Source organism: Sardina pilchardus, chromosome 24, assembly GCF_963854185.1.
Source record: "Sardina pilchardus chromosome 24, fSarPil1.1, whole genome shotgun sequence".
In the NCBI taxonomy this organism is placed as follows: Eukaryota; Metazoa; Chordata; class Actinopteri; order Clupeiformes; family Clupeidae; genus Sardina; species Sardina pilchardus.
Genome location: NC_085017.1, coordinates 18,756,027 through 18,775,354, shown reverse-complemented (window position 1 = coordinate 18,775,354; position 19,328 = coordinate 18,756,027). Strand labels below are relative to the sequence as shown.

General features: G+C 42.0%; 1 protein-coding gene across 1 annotated transcript; it reads left to right on the top strand.

Moving 5' to 3' along the window:
* Window positions 1-4,224: 4,224 nt before the first annotated feature.
* eppk1 (epiplakin 1) lies at window positions 4,225-19,157 on the top strand. The gene is made up of 2 exons (XM_062528704.1): window positions 4,225-4,290; window positions 8,958-19,157. The coding sequence occupies exon 2, from the start codon at window positions 8,966-8,968 to the stop codon at window positions 18,695-18,697; it is 9,732 nt and encodes a 3,243-aa protein (XP_062384688.1). The 5' UTR covers window positions 4,225-4,290; window positions 8,958-8,965; the 3' UTR covers window positions 18,698-19,157.
* Window positions 19,158-19,328: the final 171 nt, after the last annotated feature.

Here is a 19,328-nt window from a genome sequence, read left to right as displayed (position 1 = left end):
CCCCCCCCACACACACACACACACACCACCACCTCCCACCTTACACTGTGAGACTGAATCACTCAGATCTTTTAATAAAATGATCTGATATTTTATTGTTATCCATTTTGCTTCAATATGCATAATTATAGGTATTATTCATTCTACGAAACAAATATTTGAAAGAAAGCATATATGCCAAATACATGACCTGTAAATACAGTAATTTCCTACAGATAAGTCGCATTGTGAATAAGCCGCAGGACAGTGTTTTATGCAAGTTAAAAGAAACAAAACCAAATTAACACCATACTATCTGCCGCCCTGTATTAACCTCATAGCGGAATACATTTTGCAAAATCAATGTATAAGCCACGGCTAATAGTCAGGAAATTACGGCATTACAGCTTTAGTGTAATTACTTTCATTTTCATTAGGCTTTAACGTCTGACCCAGACAACCGTATCTATGTTTTTCAGTCCTATTCCACTGATAGTTGATATTTTATGAATGATAATCATAATTTCATGTAGATAAGCATGCACAAAGGGCAATGCTGGGATATAAAGTGCTAGTTCATCTACTGTCAAAGTACTAGATTCATGTGAAGTATTACGTATTTAACAGTTTGCAGTTTCTCCCTTATCATGTCCTGGCCTGCCGTGTTGGTAAGTGTTTTCTAAATGACACAATCGTACAAACCTGGTTTGGAAGAGGTGGAGCCCATGGACCTTTCTTTATGCATGAACAGTTTTGTCATAGTTTAATATTGATTTATAAAAATATCTTCAGCTGTTTTTCATTACATTTATGTTTATAAGCATATTTATATTTAAAGCACTGTAGTACTAGTCTGGTTTTCACCATACTAAACTCAATCTTTTAAGATTGAACATTAGTCTGGCAAGGCTGTGCTTTGTTTCTACTGCACTTCGTGTCGCTTAAATTTAGTTTTCGGCGCGTCACCGGCCAATAGCGTGCCAGGACTAGAGTGTGGCCATTTCTGATTGGAGCCAAAGGTTCTGGCAGTAAACAGCACAAATAGATCTGCTGGTGTCCAGCCTGAGCTGCCGGGCGAAATTCATATTCCCCGGAAGTTCAGGCAGGGTTCACCCAGCCTACTGTATTACCTTTTCCACTGAATTTCTACAATAATTTCCACATATTTTTAAACCCTGGTGGGTGTGTCCCTTTCCGCAAGATTATAGATTTCTAGGCTAAGATTATGGTCCATTTTGGAGACCAAGCGTTTCCAATTTTTCCAAAGTTCTGAGCCTATCTTTAATACAGTTTGTCTGGCACCCGTGTCCGTGATCCTTTCTTGCCCAGCAGAGGAACCAACACACTCATGTCTGTTTTCAATTCACAGCCCACCTTGTTAGAGATGGATTCAGAAACAGACAGGGTAAAACAGGGTGTATATGGGCATGATATTACACAACTCTGTAAAGAGAACTATGAGGATCCAATGTTTTGGAAGAATTCTTGCTGGAGTTGGGAAACAGTCAGACTGTCAAAGACAGGACTGGAAAGATTTGAGACTCAGAGCATGGTCTGTGTTGCTGTGCTAATGCCTAAGAAAGTCCCTTGACTGAGACTAGAGATGGCTGGTGCTGTGTGTGTGACGTGTCAGGGTACGAAGCACAATAATGGAAATCTCAAATTTCGTCCTGTTTTATGCATTTTACTCATTGTTATTTCAGGTCATCCTCCGTGCCGTATTAGTAGAAATGATATCTACTATCATTTCTACCTGCGAGCTCCAACTCAGCCACCTCACAACATAACATACAGAGACTGTTTACCACTAGAATCACTCAGTTTTTACTCAGGTATTATTCCTTCTATGAAACAAATGTTTAATAAGTTGCTTTGAACAAAAGCATATATGCCAAACACATGAACTGTATATAAATACTTTAGGCCTAGTTTACTTTCATTTTCCTAGGCTTTAGCGTCTAACTCAGATAACAGTATCTATGTTTTCAGATGCATTCCAGTTGAATGATAATTACAATTTCATGTAGATACTGTAGGCATGCACAAAGAGCAATTAGAGTAGTCTACTTTCATTTTCATTAGCCTTTAACTTCTAGCCCAGACTGATAAGTGATGTGTTCAGAATGTCTATACTTTCATGCATGCTCAAAGGGCAATGCTGGGTTAAAAGTGCTGGTTTATCTGCCGTCAAAACGTAGAATCATGTGAAGGATTGCGTATTTTACGGTTTGCAGTTTCCAACCTTATCGTGTTTAAGCCTGCCCTAGTAAGCTTCTTTATATGACTCAATCATTCAAATGATCGTCAAAGCATAGCATAGCACATCATTGAATCTAAAACAGGTGTCTGTAATATTGAGGCCATCTGTATCAGAGTAACTGGATGAAACTTGTCTAAGATGCGGGAGGGGGTGTGTCAGCAGCATACACAGGAAAGAAGCTGAAGGAGAGTGTGAGAACGCTGAACAATAGAGGGAGGGAAGGGAAGTGGGGGCAGCAGCATTATGCCTGCAGACAGAACCTCTCTCCCCCTCTTCCCCTGGGCGGATTTGCTGGAATCCAGGCCATCGCCCACAGTGGCTGAACTAAGAAGCACTGAAAGGTAAAGTCAAACAGCTCGATGCTCAGCCAAGGGAACAATGTCTTTATCTTCTTCATTTCTGTAAATGGGTCTACATTCATTCGTTGGTCCTATTTTAATGGTCTACATGTTGCCAGTCTGCGGCTTAAGGCATGTTGCTCATCAGCAAGTCATCAGAGGTGGGTCGTTTCTGTAGATGAGTAACTAGCAGAAAACGGCATGTGACGTTGCTGAGATGACACTAAAGCAGAAGGTGACCCTATCATGTCATCTCTTAGCTATGAGCCACTGGGTGTGCCACACAGACATGATGGCAGTGAGAATGAAAGGTTGAGGGTAAGAATTTGAAAACACAAAGAAGACATTTCAACCCCTTCATCTGCATTAATAACAATGGGGATTAGACAGGTCAGTCCATAACTTTGTGAAGATAAGAGCTGGCGACAACCCGTTGTTTAAACAGGTATGTGTAAAATGTCAGGACCCTCAAAAATGATTAACATATGATTACGTGGTGCCAGGTCTTAAGTAACCTAAATCTTAGCATGCAACACTGAGGCATCCATAATAACACACAATATACACAAATCAGAAAAGGTGATTTTCTGGTTTTGGTTTGTTTAAAAAGCATAGCTTCTGATTCTTCAGTGATAAATCCTGCAAATTTGACTCCCCAAAAGTGGTGTTGTTACACAACTACTTAGAAAAAGCTCCGCCTTGCCTATAAAAGTCCAAGAGCAATTCTGCCAAACAGTATAAAAACTGTAAAAGGGGACCAGATTGGATGGTAATGCTGTAAAATCTGATTTTTAGGCTTTTTATTGCTACCACGTCTGCTGAACATTGCTGAATTCCTTTAGCTTATTAGGTTTAAAGGACCATGTTAAATAAAGACATATATCATCCCCACAAAATTAGATATCTTCAATGTTGATATCACAGCTCAAGTTTATCGAGGAAAAGTAAGCCCATTTAGCAACTCACCGATGCAGCTTTTATTTCACTTTCGGATGCCTCTGGTATACTGCGTTTCAATCTCTAAGATTGAACTGTGGATGTGATGTGACCCTCAATGCCTCAGCATGGCCAGTAGGATCAGGCCACTTAAAGATGAGCAAACTTGGCAAACTGGGGAAAACAATGCAACATGTTGGCCTACCTTATTATAGTGAAGTGAAAGAAAAAAAGAAAAAAATTCAACTTAATTTACACATGTGTGCACTCTCTCAGTGGATAGACTGTCTTGATTATAATTCACCCAGACAGTGCATCAGCCTGGACAGAGGGCTTTATACCTCGTCATGCTTGTTGTATTAACCTGTGGTGTGGCATGCTTTGAAGTGTGATAACAATGGTGGCACATAGCTGTGGCCATTGCATCACTGTCTGATGATAGGAAAATTCACAGGAAAACCACTTTCAGTTTTGCTGAGGGGAGTGCCCTGCCAGGGGAGGGGTTGTGTGTGTGTGTGTGTGTGTGTGTGTGTATGTGTGTGTGCGTGGGTGCGTGTGTGTGTGTGTGTGTGTGTGTGTGTGTGTGTGTGTGTGTGTGTGTGTTTGTAAAGGAGGGGAGGGGGCAGGATTGTAGTGTGGGCGTGTGAGGAGGGGCCTGCCTGACTGACTTTTAAAGCTAAAGAGCAGAGCTGCACTGTCTGTCCTGCACCGGTTCAGAGAAGGACTCCTGTAGCAGACAGTCCCGATCCCAAACCTTGGCATCTGGAGGGCTTATAGGTATGTCACTTTCTGTCTAATGAACGAGCATTCCCTTTCCTGACTAACACTTGAGTGGTTCACTTTGTTGTGAAATGCCTTTAGTGTGTAGGGTTTGCTTATTGGTCAGTTGTTGCTGTGTTTAGCAGTATGAAAATAACACATCCTAACATGAGCAAAGAGCTAACTAACTTTTCGAATGTTGTATATATGCCATGAATGACAGTAACACAGTTAAGTGGTCTTTACTGCTTAGGGTTTTTCTTTTTTTTTTTGCCTTTTTATTGTGCAAGCAGAGAGGTGTGTCAGTGCCATAAAAAGCCTCAAATGTGCAAGTGAGCACAATGCATTCCTTTGTGATGTAATTTATTCCATGGCTGCTTTCCACTTGTATGTATTCTCAAATTTATCGTCAGAGTGTGTTGATTAGTAATGCTCCACAAGTACAGTACAACCATGCAGGAAAGGAGTGTGTGTGTGTGTGGGGGGGGGGGGGGGGGGGGGGGACAGAGACTTTTCACCTCCCTTGGTGTGGATGCCGGGAGTGTTAACTCTCACAGATACTTGCACCTTTGACCAATCCTCCCTGCGGACTGAACTATGCGAGGTTATGACCATTTAGTATCTCTGAGCCAATATGGCTCTAAATTTGTGCTTGCTGTGCCAAAACAAACACAGGCATGCACTGACAATGTGGGGGCATTGCAAGACATATGCCTGGCTGTTGACAAATGTTGTGGACTGAGAGTTCAGTTTCATTACTCAGTGAATTGCATTAGATAACATTGGGATTCTATCACAGTTGAGAGCAAGTCTTTCTGGTGTTGTCAGAATAGCTACTTAATGGTATGTATTATGATGCATTAGTTCACCTTTGGACATGGTTTTTCAGTTTAGGTGAAACACATATTGGATTGTTTCTCAATATAATATAATGTATAATGCACTCATGACATATTCACCCACTCCCTGAATGCTGGCTTCTGTCCAACACTAACTTAGAAGAGCAATACTCAAAGATGTCATCCATCATCTGCCAAAGTGTGCATGCTGAAACACAAATATATCTAGATTCTCAAACCATTTAGTCGTTCATTTTCAAACTCCTTATTCATTTGTCTGTATTGTCAATAACTAGCTGTGAGTTGTTTTATCAAGGATATTATGGAAAGTCAGTATACTGTACCAGTAGTTGTTTTCTTTACATTAAGAGCAGGTAGGGCAGCTGCCGAGTTTTCTCAGTGAAGTCATTGAGTTTCATGAAAAGCTAACAAAAGAAATGCTATTTGGTTAGGGGAATTCCTTGCATGCTGACTCTCACATCCGTTATAGAGTCACTACACAAGGTTTTGTATTGTACGGAATATGGATGTGATGGATTGCTTATTCACATTTAAGCTGCTGTTAACTTAATCAAATGTCAGAGTCGATTATACAACCTGAACCTGTATGTCAGCCAATCAGCATAACATTGTCAACTACAAATGAAATACATAGTTGTCAAGAGTCCACTGTATCTTACCGTGTTGTAGGGATGGACAAAGACAGGGTATGCACTTGTCAAAACCAGAGGATGGGGATTGGGGAGGAGGTACAAATGTTACTCAAGTTTTCAGTGCAGATTATTCCAAAGAGACACAGGGCACTAAATTCAAATGGCAGACAATGCAGTCATTCAATGAGCAAAGTGTCTCCTGCATGACCTAAGCCTATCACATGCTTAGGACCCACTCATGATACTAAATTAGCAAATGGATTTGGCTCCATTATTAAATTAGCTTTAGTTAGACAATACCTTGCAGTTTGCCCGCCATTCAGATTTGAGCCCAAAGAGTGACATTACACAATTAACTAACCTTTTGTCTTCCTAGGGGTTGACTCTAGGGGTCAGTGAAATTGTTTTGATCTCTAATCTCTGTAGCTGGGAGATCTGTTACGTTTATGCTCTGCCTATGGCAGAGACTGTGCCTCGAATGCACTTAAATTTGATTTATGCTTCTGCACCCACTCAGCACAGTGGTTATGACATTGCCTACTGTAAACTGAGGAGAGCTTGTCTGTCCTGTTTTTAATACCAATCACTGATAAGTGGGAACACCCTGATAATAACATATCTTTTAAAGATCCGTTTTCAACAACAGTACTGTCACGGAATAATAATAATAAAAACAAATCTGCATTCAAACCTGTTTTACACTTAGCTGTGGCAAACTGAACCGAATCTTCGAAGCACAATGAGCTGCTTACTCATCCAATATCCCCCTCAATGTAACTCAAAATTATGGCAGTCCCATACTGGCCTCAATGAGCAGAATGCATACAGTTAATTTGTTCGGGCAGACCAGAAGCTTAAAATCCGCCCCCTCCCCCAGGTTGATGGAATGGTCGTCTTGAACTGGAGAGCCATTCTCAGAGGGATTTTGATCAGGGATTTGACTGAACCACTTCACTACAATGTTATTGAGTCACTCCTGTGTTTCTTCAGCTTTGTGCCTGTGGCAGTTATCCTACTGTTATCAAGAAATTCCTGCAGCCGGAATTTCAAACCACGCCTGCTCATCCCCTCACCCGTGAGAATGTACAACTTGGTCCGGAGGCTAATTGTTCATTCAATGACAACATATATACCATACATTTGAAAAGTTAAAAATGTTAGGCAAGAATTGACTTCTCAGATATCTTTTACAGTAAATATGACAATGTTTGGCCATTCATTATCAGCTTCTATATCAGTTTCTTCTTTACACAGTGATGGTCAGGCTTAGTTGGGTGAGCCTTAGAGAATGCCTAACATGCCTTTCCATGACAATGAAAATACAGTACATTGACAATAGTTCCCTGACAACGGGTCCAGGAAGACAAGTTCTTGTTAGTATTTTTACTTCGTACTCCAAGGGTTTCTTGAGCTTCCGGCTTTTCTGGTTTACTCAAACCAGCTATCAAAACAGTTCTGTGTCAACGCATGTCTTGAACACATCATTCCTTTAATTTTATGACTTCTGGATATATCTCACAGAGACCTTTTTTTTTAATTATTGCAGCAATGTCATAATGATTTATCAGTGTCTTTAGTACTTAATAGAGATCCTAAACTTCCCTCAGGCACAGAACACATTGTAACCTCAGTAATCATGATGAGCTGGCTCATGTATTGATTAATGCAATATTCATTATTATTCCCATTAACTCAATTCTGGCTGCTGCTCAGAAAGATTTTTTGCATTTTATACCTCTAAGCCAATTATCTGAACATCTGCCGTTGGCCATCTGACTGCTTATCGTTTTAAACAAATTGACAGAGCTTACACAAAGTAAAGGAGCATTTGTTTGATTGCGTACAGGGTGTGGTCTGTTACACTGCCTGTAGCCCATGGGATGGATGATCTGTATCTCCCATACAATTATTACCTCCGCCAACAAGGTTATGTTTTCATCGGGGTTTGTCTGTTTGCTTGTTTGTCTGTACGTCTTTTTGTTAGCAAGATAACTCAAAAAGTAATAGATGGATTTCGATTAAATTTTCAGGGAAGGTCTGAAATGACCCAAAGAAGAAATTATTAAATTGTCAGTGATCCGTGGATTGAGGAGGCGGTGTAATGACATTGTATGGCCACGTGGTGGCGATCTGAATAGTTTAGGTTCAAATGTGTGACAACCAAGGAAGAACAATACAGGCAGAGGTCTGCGCTCTCTGAGTGCTTTTCTAGTTGTTGTTGTTATATGCGGTTTATCATGATACTCAAGGCATATTCACATTCCTGTTAGCTCATTAACTGGTTTCCATGAGAGCCTTGCCTTCATGCTTCTAGTAGAAAAGGTAATGTTTTATGTCAACATTGGGGAGGACACTTAGTTACACAACACAATTTATAACCAGACTAATTCTGCTGCGGGGTATGTGTTTTTGGAGACGTGCCAAGTGTATCTGGATGTAATCCAAACAGGAGTTTGCTGACCTCCCAAAGTTCAAGAATACATATTTGTTTGAAATAATGGTCATGGCAGACACATGCTGCCTATGGGCTACTGAATGAAAAAAAATATTTTGCAACTCTGCAAAGGCAGTGTCTGGTTTGCGTTTAGTAGCTTGTATGCAGGCTATGTGCACAGACCCACCCACCCCAAGACCGTGCGTCTGGATGCAGGCCCCAAACACCTGCCCTTTATCCTTGGTATCCTTGATAATATTTACATTACATTTATTAATTTATCCAAAGCGACTTACATAATATGTATTATGTCATATATTCTATATTACAAGGCCATCCTCCCCAGAGCATCTGGATTTACTACTGAACTTCGTTGTCTTTACTTGTATTCTGCACAATGACAATGAAGTTGAATCTAATCTAATCTAATCTCAAATTTTAAATGCCTTGCTCAAAGACACAACAGTGGGGCCGGGAATTGAGCCCACAACCTTTCAGGCTACTGCATGCTAGCCCAGCTCTTTAGTCACTATGCTACCACCATATGCACTTTTTGAGCTTGAGCACCTATAAAATGTCTGTGCCTGGTCCACCATTGGTTAATCCAAAAGTTAATTTATCCATCGATCCAGGTCAAAACAAAATGACAGGTATAAACATCACCCCACAACAAATATGCAATGGATTATGCATTGTTCAGTAGTTGGTTTATCTTATCAGGCATTAGACTATTTTAATCAAAAATTCTTTTATTCACAGAACTAAAGATGGAGTCCAATGTAGCAGAAAATGGCCAATCCAGCAGTGTTGTGGCTGGTGTGTTTCTTGAGAAGACCAAAGAAGCACTCACCATATACCAAGCAATGAAGAGACGTCTGCTGAAACCAGGGACATGTCTAGCCCTCCTAGAGGCTCAGGCTGCTACAGTCGGCATAGTTGATGCCATTAATAACAAGAAGTTTTCGGTGGAGGAAGCTGTGAACAATGGCATCGTTGGACCAGAGATGAAAGAGAAACTTCTGTTTGCTGAGAAAGCCCTTGTAGGCTACACAGATCCGTACACCAATGAAGCCATCTCGGTCTTTCAAGCAATTCAGAAGAATGTCATTCCCTGTGATGTTGGAGCGAGACTGCTGGAGGCTCAGGCAGCAACAACAGGTATTTATGACCCTGCTGAGAAGACCTATATTTCAGAAGAGTCTGCAAGTAAGAAGGGGTACTACGACAAAGATCTTCTGGACAGTCAAACAGAAGCCCTGAAAGTGTTCAATGATCCGATCTCACAAGAACAACTTAACTACAAGCAACTATTGAAAAAGTGTACGGTGGACACTGGAACTGGATTGCATCTCCTACCCATTTGCATTACATTTAAAGGACTGCGTAGAGCAGTGTCTTCTGCAGAGCTCCTGGCATCAAAAATCATTGACAAGGACACGTATGACAACCTTCAAAAAGGCAAAACTACCACTCAAGATGTGATGCTCATGGAGACTGTGAAAGAATACTTGGAAGGAAAGGGAAGCATTGCTGGTCTTGCATTGATGTCATCTGGCAAAAGGATGAGCATCTACCAAGCCATGAAAGAAGGTATCCTCATGCCTGGAACAGCACTGATTCTTTTGGAGGCACAGGCTGCAACCGGATTCTTGATTGATCCTGTCAAAAATAAAAAGTACAGTGTGGATGATGCCGTCCGAGGTGGGATTGTTGGCCCAGAGTATCACGCCAAATTGCTTTCTGCTGAACGGGCTGTCACTGGCTATAAAGACCCCTACACTGGTGACACAATATCTTTATTTCAGGCTCTATCAAAGGAGCTCATCATAAAGGAGCATGGAATCAGACTGCTGGAGGCTCAGATTGCTACAGGAGGACTAATTGACCCAGTAAACAGTCATCGACTGCCAGTGGATGTTGCCTATGAGAGAGGTCTGTTTGATCAGGAAATGAATGCCATTCTGGAGGATCCGGGCGATGACACCAAGGGGTTCTTTGACCCAAACACAAAGGAAAATCTGACTTACTTGCAGCTGATGGAGCGCAGTGTCATTGACCCAGCCACTGGACTCTGTCTTCTGCCAATCAAATCAAAGTCTGGTGACTTTAACTACACATTCATTAAGTATGAAAACAAAATCACTTTTAAGGAAGTCATGGTGACAGTTAACTATGGCAAATATATGGGAATGAAGACCTCACTTTGGGAACTAATGATGTCAGAGTACCTCAGTGAAAAACAACGGAGAGATATCATTCAACAATACCGTGAGCGGAAGCTCACAATTGAGGTAGTCATTACAAAGGTGCTGGAGATCATTGAACATTCAGTGAAGTCAGCCAAGATTACATTTGAAGGAATCCGAGAAACCGTCACAGCAGAACAACTGGTAGAGGCTGACATTATTACAAAAAATGACTTTGAACAACTAAGCAAAGGGAAAAAAACTACCACCGACATCATACAGGAGGAGGATGTGAAGACATACCTACAAGGGAAATCAAGCATTGCTGGCATTTTGCTACCAGATTCACAGATAATGTCCATATATCAAGCCCAAATAAAAGGTAAACTAAGACCTGGAACCAGTCTCATTCTGCTTGAAGCTCAGGCGTCTACAGGTTTTGTAATTGATCCAGTTTCAAACAAAAAATTCTCAGTGAAAGGTGCTGTAGAAAATAAAGTAGTGGGACCAGAACTTCAAGCAAAGCTACTCTCAGCAGAAAGAGCAGTGACAGGCTACAAAAATCCACACGATGGTAAGACAATCTCTTTATTTCAGGCCATGCAGAAAGACCTCATTGTAAAAGATCACGGTATTCGCCTGCTAGAGGCGCAGATTGCAACAGGGGGGATCATTGACCCCATAAATAGTCATCGCATCCCAGTCCATGTGGCATATAAAAGGGGATACTTTAACGTGGAGATGAATCAGATACTCAGTGATCCCACAGATGACACAAAAGGGTTCTTTGACCCAAATACTCAGGAGAATCTTACCTACCTGGACCTCATGGACAGATGTGTTATTGATATTAACACAGGCCTCTGCCTCTTGCCTCTGAAAGGGAAGGATCACAGGGTGAATATACAGGAAGATACAAAGGAGACATTCAAAGGGACATATGTCAGTGTAAAATATGGCCGGTTCAAAAACAAACAGGTGACACTTTGGGAACTTCTGAACTCTGAGTATTTGTCAGAGGAGAAGAGACAGGACCTGCTCAAACTGTACAAGTCAAGAGAGATTACAGTTGAGAAAATAATCACTTTGATTGTGGAAATAATCAAGACCAAAGAGGGTAGGAAGGAGCCAAGTTGGCATTTTACAACTCTGAGGAGTACCATCAGTGTTTCAGCACTCAGAGATGCAGGAGTTCTTGGAGATGAAACATATGAAGCTCTAATTGAGGGGAGGCTAACTCAAGAGGACATTCTACAGACTGGCACAGTGGCCAAATACCTGAGAGGGACGAGCTCTATTGCTGGAGTAATTCTGCAGCCATCCAATCAGAAAATAGGCATCTACGAGGCCAAGAAAAAAGGTCTCTTGACTCCTGGAACAGCTTTGTGCCTTCTGGAAGCTCAGGCTGCGACAGGATACATAATTGATCCAGTGAAAAATGAAAAACTTACTGTGGACCAGGCTACAAAGCAGCAAGTGATCGGACCAGAGCTTTATGAGAAACTCCTATCAGCGGAGCAGGCAGTGACTGGGTACACAGATCCCTATAGTGGCAAGAAAATTTCACTCTTCCAAGCAATCCAGAAAGATCTGATTCTGAAACAGCATGGTATTCGTCTCCTTGAAGCCCAGATAGTGACAGGTGGTATAATTGATCCAATAAACTGCATACATTTACCCATTGAGGTGGCGTACAAAAGGGGTTATTTTGATGCTGATATGAATAAGATCTTGACAGACCCCACTGATGATACCAAAGGGTTTTTTGACCCAAACACACACAAGAACATGACCTACCTGGAATTGTTGCAGCAATGTACCACAGACCCGCAGACTGGGTTCCTTCTCTTGCCACTGAAGAAAAAGGGAGATGTTGAAGAACAAACACACAAGGTGAAATCGACGGAAAAAATGAAAAGAGATTTTGAGAAGCACCTGGTGAACATCTCTATTGGCCAATATTCTGGCAAATGTATTTCACTGTGGGAGTTGCTTCACACAGAATACTTCAATGATTACGAAAGAAAGCAGATTCTGGAAAAGTATGGAAAGTCTTCGATAACTATTCAGCAGATTGTTACACAGGTCACAACAACAATTGAAACAACTGAAAGGAGTAACACAAAACTGCTTACAGATGAGGAAATTGAGAAGGTTTTCAAAGGAAAGTCCATACATCTCAAGGCTGGGAAGTTGGCAGGGAAGCAAGTGACAGTGTGGGAACTTGTGCACTCAGAATACATATCTGCTGAAAAGAGATCTCAATTAATACTTGACCTCAAAGAGAGACGACTCACAATCGAGGAAATAGTTGTTCTAGTGACTGCAATTGTAGAAGAGGAAACTTCAAAGAAACACAAATTTAAAGGATTAAGAAAACAAGTTTCTGCAAGCCAACTGTTTGAATCAAAAATCATATCAAAAGATGTCTTAGGTCAGATCATAACAGGTGAAATCACAGATGAAGAACTGATTGAAATGGACTCAATTAAAAAATATCTCACTGTAACAAACAGCATTGCAGGGGTAAGAATTGAGTCAACAAAACAGATCATGAGCATCTATGAGGCCAAAACCAAAGGACTGCTGACACCTGGAACATCTCTTGTTCTGCTGGAAGCTCAGGCTGCCACTGGCTTTGTCATTGACCCAGTCAGCAACAGGAAGTTGTCTGTAGAGGACGCAGTTACTGAGGGTGTGGTGGGTGCAGAATGGAAGGCAAAACTGTTGTCAGCAGAAAGGGCGGTCACTGGCTACAACGATCCTTACACTGGCGGAACCATCTCCCTGTTCCAGGCCTTGAAAAAGGATCTTATAGTCAAAGATCACGGAATTCGCCTTCTTGAGGCACAGATAGCCACTGGTGGAATTATTGACCCAGTTCACAGTCATCGAGTACCCACAGAGGCCGCCTACCAGAGGGGCTACTTTGACGAGGAAATGAACCAGATCCTATTAAATCCAGGTGATGACACAAAGGGTTTCTTTGATCCAAACACTAAGGAAAACCTAACTTATTTGCAATTAATAGAAAGGTGTGTGATTGACCCAAGCACAGGACTCAGCCTGCTTGCAATAGTGAAGAAAGGAGAATTTTACTTCTTCATTGATGAAAATACAAAGACAATTCTGAAGTCAACAATGACAAAAAAAGCGAAGGGTAAATTTAGAGGACAAGAGGTGTGTCTGTGGGAGCTTCTTTACTCCATGTACATCACTGAGGAGAAACGGAGAGATCTTGTGCAACAGTATAAAAAGGGAGCAATCACAATTGAATACTTTATGGAACAGGTACTGATAATCATTCAAAAGAAAACATCCTCAACAAAAATTGAACAAAAAGAAGAAAAGTCTACATCTAAAAACACAAAGACCACAACAATCACTACCACAACAACTGAAACAACATTCCATGGAATTAGGAAGGATGTGACCGCTAAAGAGCTGCTGCAGTCCAAAATCATTGACAAGAACCTTTATGATGACCTCAGTGCTGGAAAAGTCACTGTGGACCATGTGAGTGAAATGGACTCTGTGCGCAGGTACCTGCAAGGCACTAACAGCATTGCTGGAGTGTATGTTCAATCCACTAAAGAAACTCTAAGCATTTCCGAGGCCAAAACAAAAGGACTGCTGACCCCTGGAACATCTCTTGTTCTGCTGGAAGCTCAGGCTGCAACTGGTTTTATCATTGATCCAGTCAACAACAGGAAGTTGTCGGTGGAGGAGGCTGCTGCTGCAGGCGTGATCGGTTTGGAATGGAAGAGCAAACTGCTATCAGCAGAGAGGGCCGTCACTGGCTACAAAGACCCTTACACTGAAGATACAATCTCTCTTTTCCAGGCCTTGAAGAAAGACCTCATTGTAAAGGATCACGGCATACGTCTACTGGAGGCTCAAATTGCTACAGGTGGGATCATCGATCCAGTATACAGCCATCGAGTGCCTGTAGAAGTGGCCTACCAGAGGGGCTACTTTGATGAGGAGATGAACCAGATCCTCTTAGATCCAGATGATGACACCAAGGGCTTCTTTGATCCCAACACCAAGGAGAATCTCACGTATCTGCAGCTGGTAGAGAGGTGTGTGAAAGATCCTGTCACAGGACTCAGCCTGCTTGTAATTGTGAAGAAAGGAGAGTTTTACTTTTTCGTTGATGAATGCACAAAGACCATTCTCAAGTCCAGCACCACAACAAAGGCGGGAGGCAAGTTCTCTGGACAGACAATTTCGCTGTGGGAGCTCCTTTACTCCATGTACATCACTGAGGAGAAACGGAGAGATCTTGTGCAACAGTACAAAAATGGAGCAATCACAATTGAATATTTTATGGAACAGGTACTGATAATCATTCTAAAGAAAACATCCTCAACAAAAATTGAGCAAAAAGAAGAAAAGTCTACATCTAAAAACACAAAGACAACTATCACTACAACAACAACTGAAACAAGCTTCCATGGAATTAGGAAGGATGTGACAGCCAAAGACCTTTTGCAGTCCAAAATCATTGACAAGAACCTTTATGATGACCTCAGTGCTGGAAAAGTCACTGTGGACCATGTGAGTCAAATGGACTCTGTGCGCAGGTACCTGCAAGGCACTAACAGCATTGCTGGAGTGTATGTTCAATCCACTAAAGAAACTCTAAGCATTTCCGAGGCCAAAACCAAAGGACTGCTGACCCCTGGAACATCTCTTGTTCTGCTGGAAGCTCAAGCTGCAACTGGTTTTATCATTGACCCAGTCAACAACAGGAAGTTGTCTGTGGAGGAGGCGGCTGCTGCAGGTGTGATCGGTTTGGAATGGAAGAGCAAATTGCTATCAGCAGAGAGGGCCGTCACTGGCTACAAAGACCCTTACACTGAAGATACCATCTCTCTGTTCCAGGCCTTGAAGAAAGACCTCATTGTAAAGGATCACGGCATACGTCTACTGGAGGCTCAAATTGCTACAGGTGGGATCATCGATCCAGTATACAGCCATCGAGTGCCAGTAGAAGTGGCCTACCAGAGGGGCTACTTTGATGAAGAAATGAACCAGATCCTCTTAGATCCAGATGATGACACCAAGGGCTTCTTTGATCCCAACACCAAGGAGAATCTCACGTATCTGCAGCTGGTAGAGAGGTGTGTGAAAGATCCTGTCACAGGACTCAGCCTGCTTGTAATTGTGAAGAAAGGAGAGTTTTACTTTTTCGTTGATGAATGCACAAAGACCAATCTCAAGTCCAGCACCACAACGAAGGCGGGAGGCAAGTTCTCTGGACAGACAATTTCACTGTGGGAGCTCCTTTACTCCATGTACATCACTGAGGAGAAACGGAGAGATCTTGTGCAACAGTACAAAAATGGAGCAATCACAATTGAATGCTTTATGGAACAGGTACTGATAATCATTCAAAAGAAAACATCCTCAACAAAAATTGAGCAAAAAGAAGAAAAGTCTACATCTAAAAACACAAAGACAACTATCACTACAACAACAACTGAAACAAGCTTCCATGGAATTAGGAAGGATGTGACCGCTAAAGAGCTGCTGCAGTCCAAAATCATTGACAAGGACCTTTATGATGACCTCAGTGCTGGAAAAGTCACTGTGGACCATGTGAGTGAAATGGACTCTGTGCGCAGGTACCTGCAAGGAACTAACAGCATTGCTGGAGTGTATGTTCAGTCCACTAAAGAAACTCTAAGCATTTCCGAGGCCAAAACCAAAGGACTGCTGACCCCTGGAACATCTCTTGTTCTGCTGGAAGCTCAAGCTGCAACTGGTTTTATCATTGACCCAGTCAACAACAGGAAGTTGTCGGTGGAGGAGGCTGCTGCTGCAGGTGTGATCGGTTTGGAATGGAAGAGCAAACTGCTATCAGCAGAGAGGGCCGTCACTGGCTACAAAGACCCTTACACTGAAGATACCATCTCTCTGTTCCAGGCCTTGAAGAAAGACCTCATTGTAAAGGATCACGGCATACGTCTACTGGAGGCTCAAATTGCTACAGGTGGGATCATCGATCCAGTATACAGCCATCGAGTGCCAGTAGAAGTGGCCTACCAGAGGGGCTACTTTGATGAAGAAATGAACCAGATCCTCTTAGATCCAGATGATGACACCAAGGGCTTCTTTGATCCCAACACCAAGGAGAATCTCACGTATCTGCAGCTGGTAGAGAGGTGTGTGAAAGATCCTGTCACAGGACTCAGCCTGCTTGTAATTGTGAAGAAAGGAGAGTTTTACTTTTTCGTTGATGAATGCACAAAGACCATTCTCAAGTCCAGCACCACAACAAAGGCGGGAGGCAAGTTCTCTGGACAGACAATTTCGCTGTGGGAGCTCCTTTACTCCATGTACATCACTGAGGAGAAACGGAGAGATCTTGTGCAACAGTACAAAAATGGAGCAATCACAATTGAATATTTTATGGAACAGGTACTGATAATCATTCTAAAGAAAACATCCTCAACAAAAATTGAGCAAAAAGAAGAAAAGTCTACATCTAAAAACACAAAGACAACTATCACTACAACAACAACTGAAACAAGCTTCCATGGAATTAGGAAGGATGTGACAGCCAAAGACCTTTTGCAGTCCAAAATCATTGACAAGAACCTTTATGATGACCTCAGTGCTGGAAAAGTCACTGTGGACCATGTGAGTCAAATGGACTCTGTGCGCAGGTACCTGCAAGGCACTAACAGCATTGCTGGAGTGTATGTTCAATCCACTAAAGAAACTCTAAGCATTTCCGAGGCCAAAACCAAAGGACTGCTGACCCCTGGAACATCTCTTGTTCTGCTGGAAGCTCAAGCTGCAACTGGTTTTATCATTGACCCAGTCAACAACAGGAAGTTGTCGGTGGAGGAGGCTGCTGCTGCAGGTGTGATCGGTTTGGAATGGAAGAGCAAACTGCTATCAGCAGAGAGGGCCGTCACTGGCTACAAAGACCCTTACACTGAAGATACCATCTCTCTGTTCCAGGCCTTGAAGAAAGACCTCATTGTAAAGGATCACGGCATACGTCTACTGGAGGCTCAAATTGCTACAGGTGGGATCATCGATCCAGTATACAGCCATCGAGTGCCAGTAGAAGTGGCCTACCAGAGGGGCTACTTTGATGAAGAAATGAACCAGATCCTCTTAGATCCAGATGATGACACCAAGGGCTTCTTTGATCCCAACACCAAGGAGAATCTCACGTATCTGCAGCTGGTAGAGAGGTGTGTGAAAGATCCTGTCACAGGACTCAGCCTGCTTGTAATTGTGAAGAAAGGAGAGTTTTACTTTTTCGTTGATGAATGCACAAAGACCAATCTCAAGTCCAGCACTACAACGAAGGCGGGAGGCAAGTTCTCTGGACAGACAATTTCGCTGTGGGAGCTCCTTTACTCCATGTACATCACTGAGGAGAAACGGAGAGATCTTGTGCAACAGTACAAAAATGGAGCAATCACAATTGAATGCTTTATGGAACAGGTACTGATAATCATTCAAAAGAAAACATCCTCAACAACAATTGAACAAAAAGAAGACAAGTCTACATCTCAAAGCACAAAGACAACAACTATTACTACAACAACAGTTGAAACAACCTTCCATGGAATTAGGAAGGATGTGACCGCTAAGGAGCTGCTGCAGTCCAAAATCATAGACAAAGGCCTTTATGATGACCTCAGTGCTGGAAAAGTCACTGTGGAACAAGTGAGTCAAATGGACTCTGTGCGCAGGTACCTCCAAGGCACTAACAGCATTGCTGGAGTGTATGTTCAATCCACTAAAGAAACTCTGAGCATTTCTGAGGCCAAAACCAAAGGACTGCTGACCCCTGGAACATCTCTTGTTCTGCTGGAAGCTCAAGCTGCAACTGGTTTTATCATTGACCCAGTCAACAACAGGAAGTTGTCGGTGGAGGAGGCAGCTGCTGCAGGCGTGATTGGTTTGGAATGGAAGAGCAAACTGCTATCAGCAGAGAGGGCCGTCACTGGCTACAAAGACCCTTACACTGGAGATACAATCTCTCTGTTCCAGGCCTTGAAGAAAGACCTCATTGTAAAGGATCACGGCATACGTCTACTGGAGGCTCAAATTGCTACAGGTGGGATCATCGATCCAGTATACAGCCATCGAGTGCCTGTAGAAGTGGCCTACCAGAGGGGCTACTTTGATGAAGAAATGAACCAGATCCTCTTAGATCCAGATGATGACACCAAGGGCTTCTTTGATCCCAACACCAAAGAGAATCTCACATACCTGCAACTGGTAGAGAGGTGTGTGAAAGATCCTGTCACAGGCCTGAGTTTACTTAATCTAAAGAAATAAACGGAGAGCCAAGAATGTTTTTTTTCACAGCATTATTTCAGTGAAGAAAATGTACCACATGCTTATTTCTTAAAATGCTGCACTGAAAATTGAGAAGGTTTATATTTCACTAAGCATTTGCTATTTGCGATTTCAGTAGAAATATATAAGTTGTACTAATGTGGTAATTATGTCTAGTTTGCCATATTCAGGTTCAAAAGGACCTTAGATAGTATTTCTTTTTTATGATGGTGACGGTAAAAAATGTGACTAAATGATGTGTTTACAAGAACTGTTTGTAATAGTGAAACCTTTTTTAACCTTTGATACAATTGTTCATTTCTAAGTAACATGACTGCAGAAGATGATTTAGGAGATTGTTAAAAAGGTTTTAATCTGGAGATGAATGAACATGTACATAATGTTTATGCTGACTTTATGACATACTGCTTTGCACAGGGCAATAAAAGGGAAAATAAAATGCTCTGTGTCCTCATAACTAAAATTATCCTGCTGATTATACCACTTTTATTGCTCATGTACATGTCTTAACACAGCATGCAAGGAGGTCATTATGATACTGATTAGTGATTTCAGATGTTTATCGAGCCAGTACATACTGTATATCGAAACAGTACAGATCTTCAATACA

Coding starts and splice junctions, on each gene's coding strand:
- eppk1 (XM_062528704.1), top strand. CDS start 8,966: ATGGAGTCCAATGTAGCAGAAAATGGCCAATCCAGCAGTGTTGTGGCT.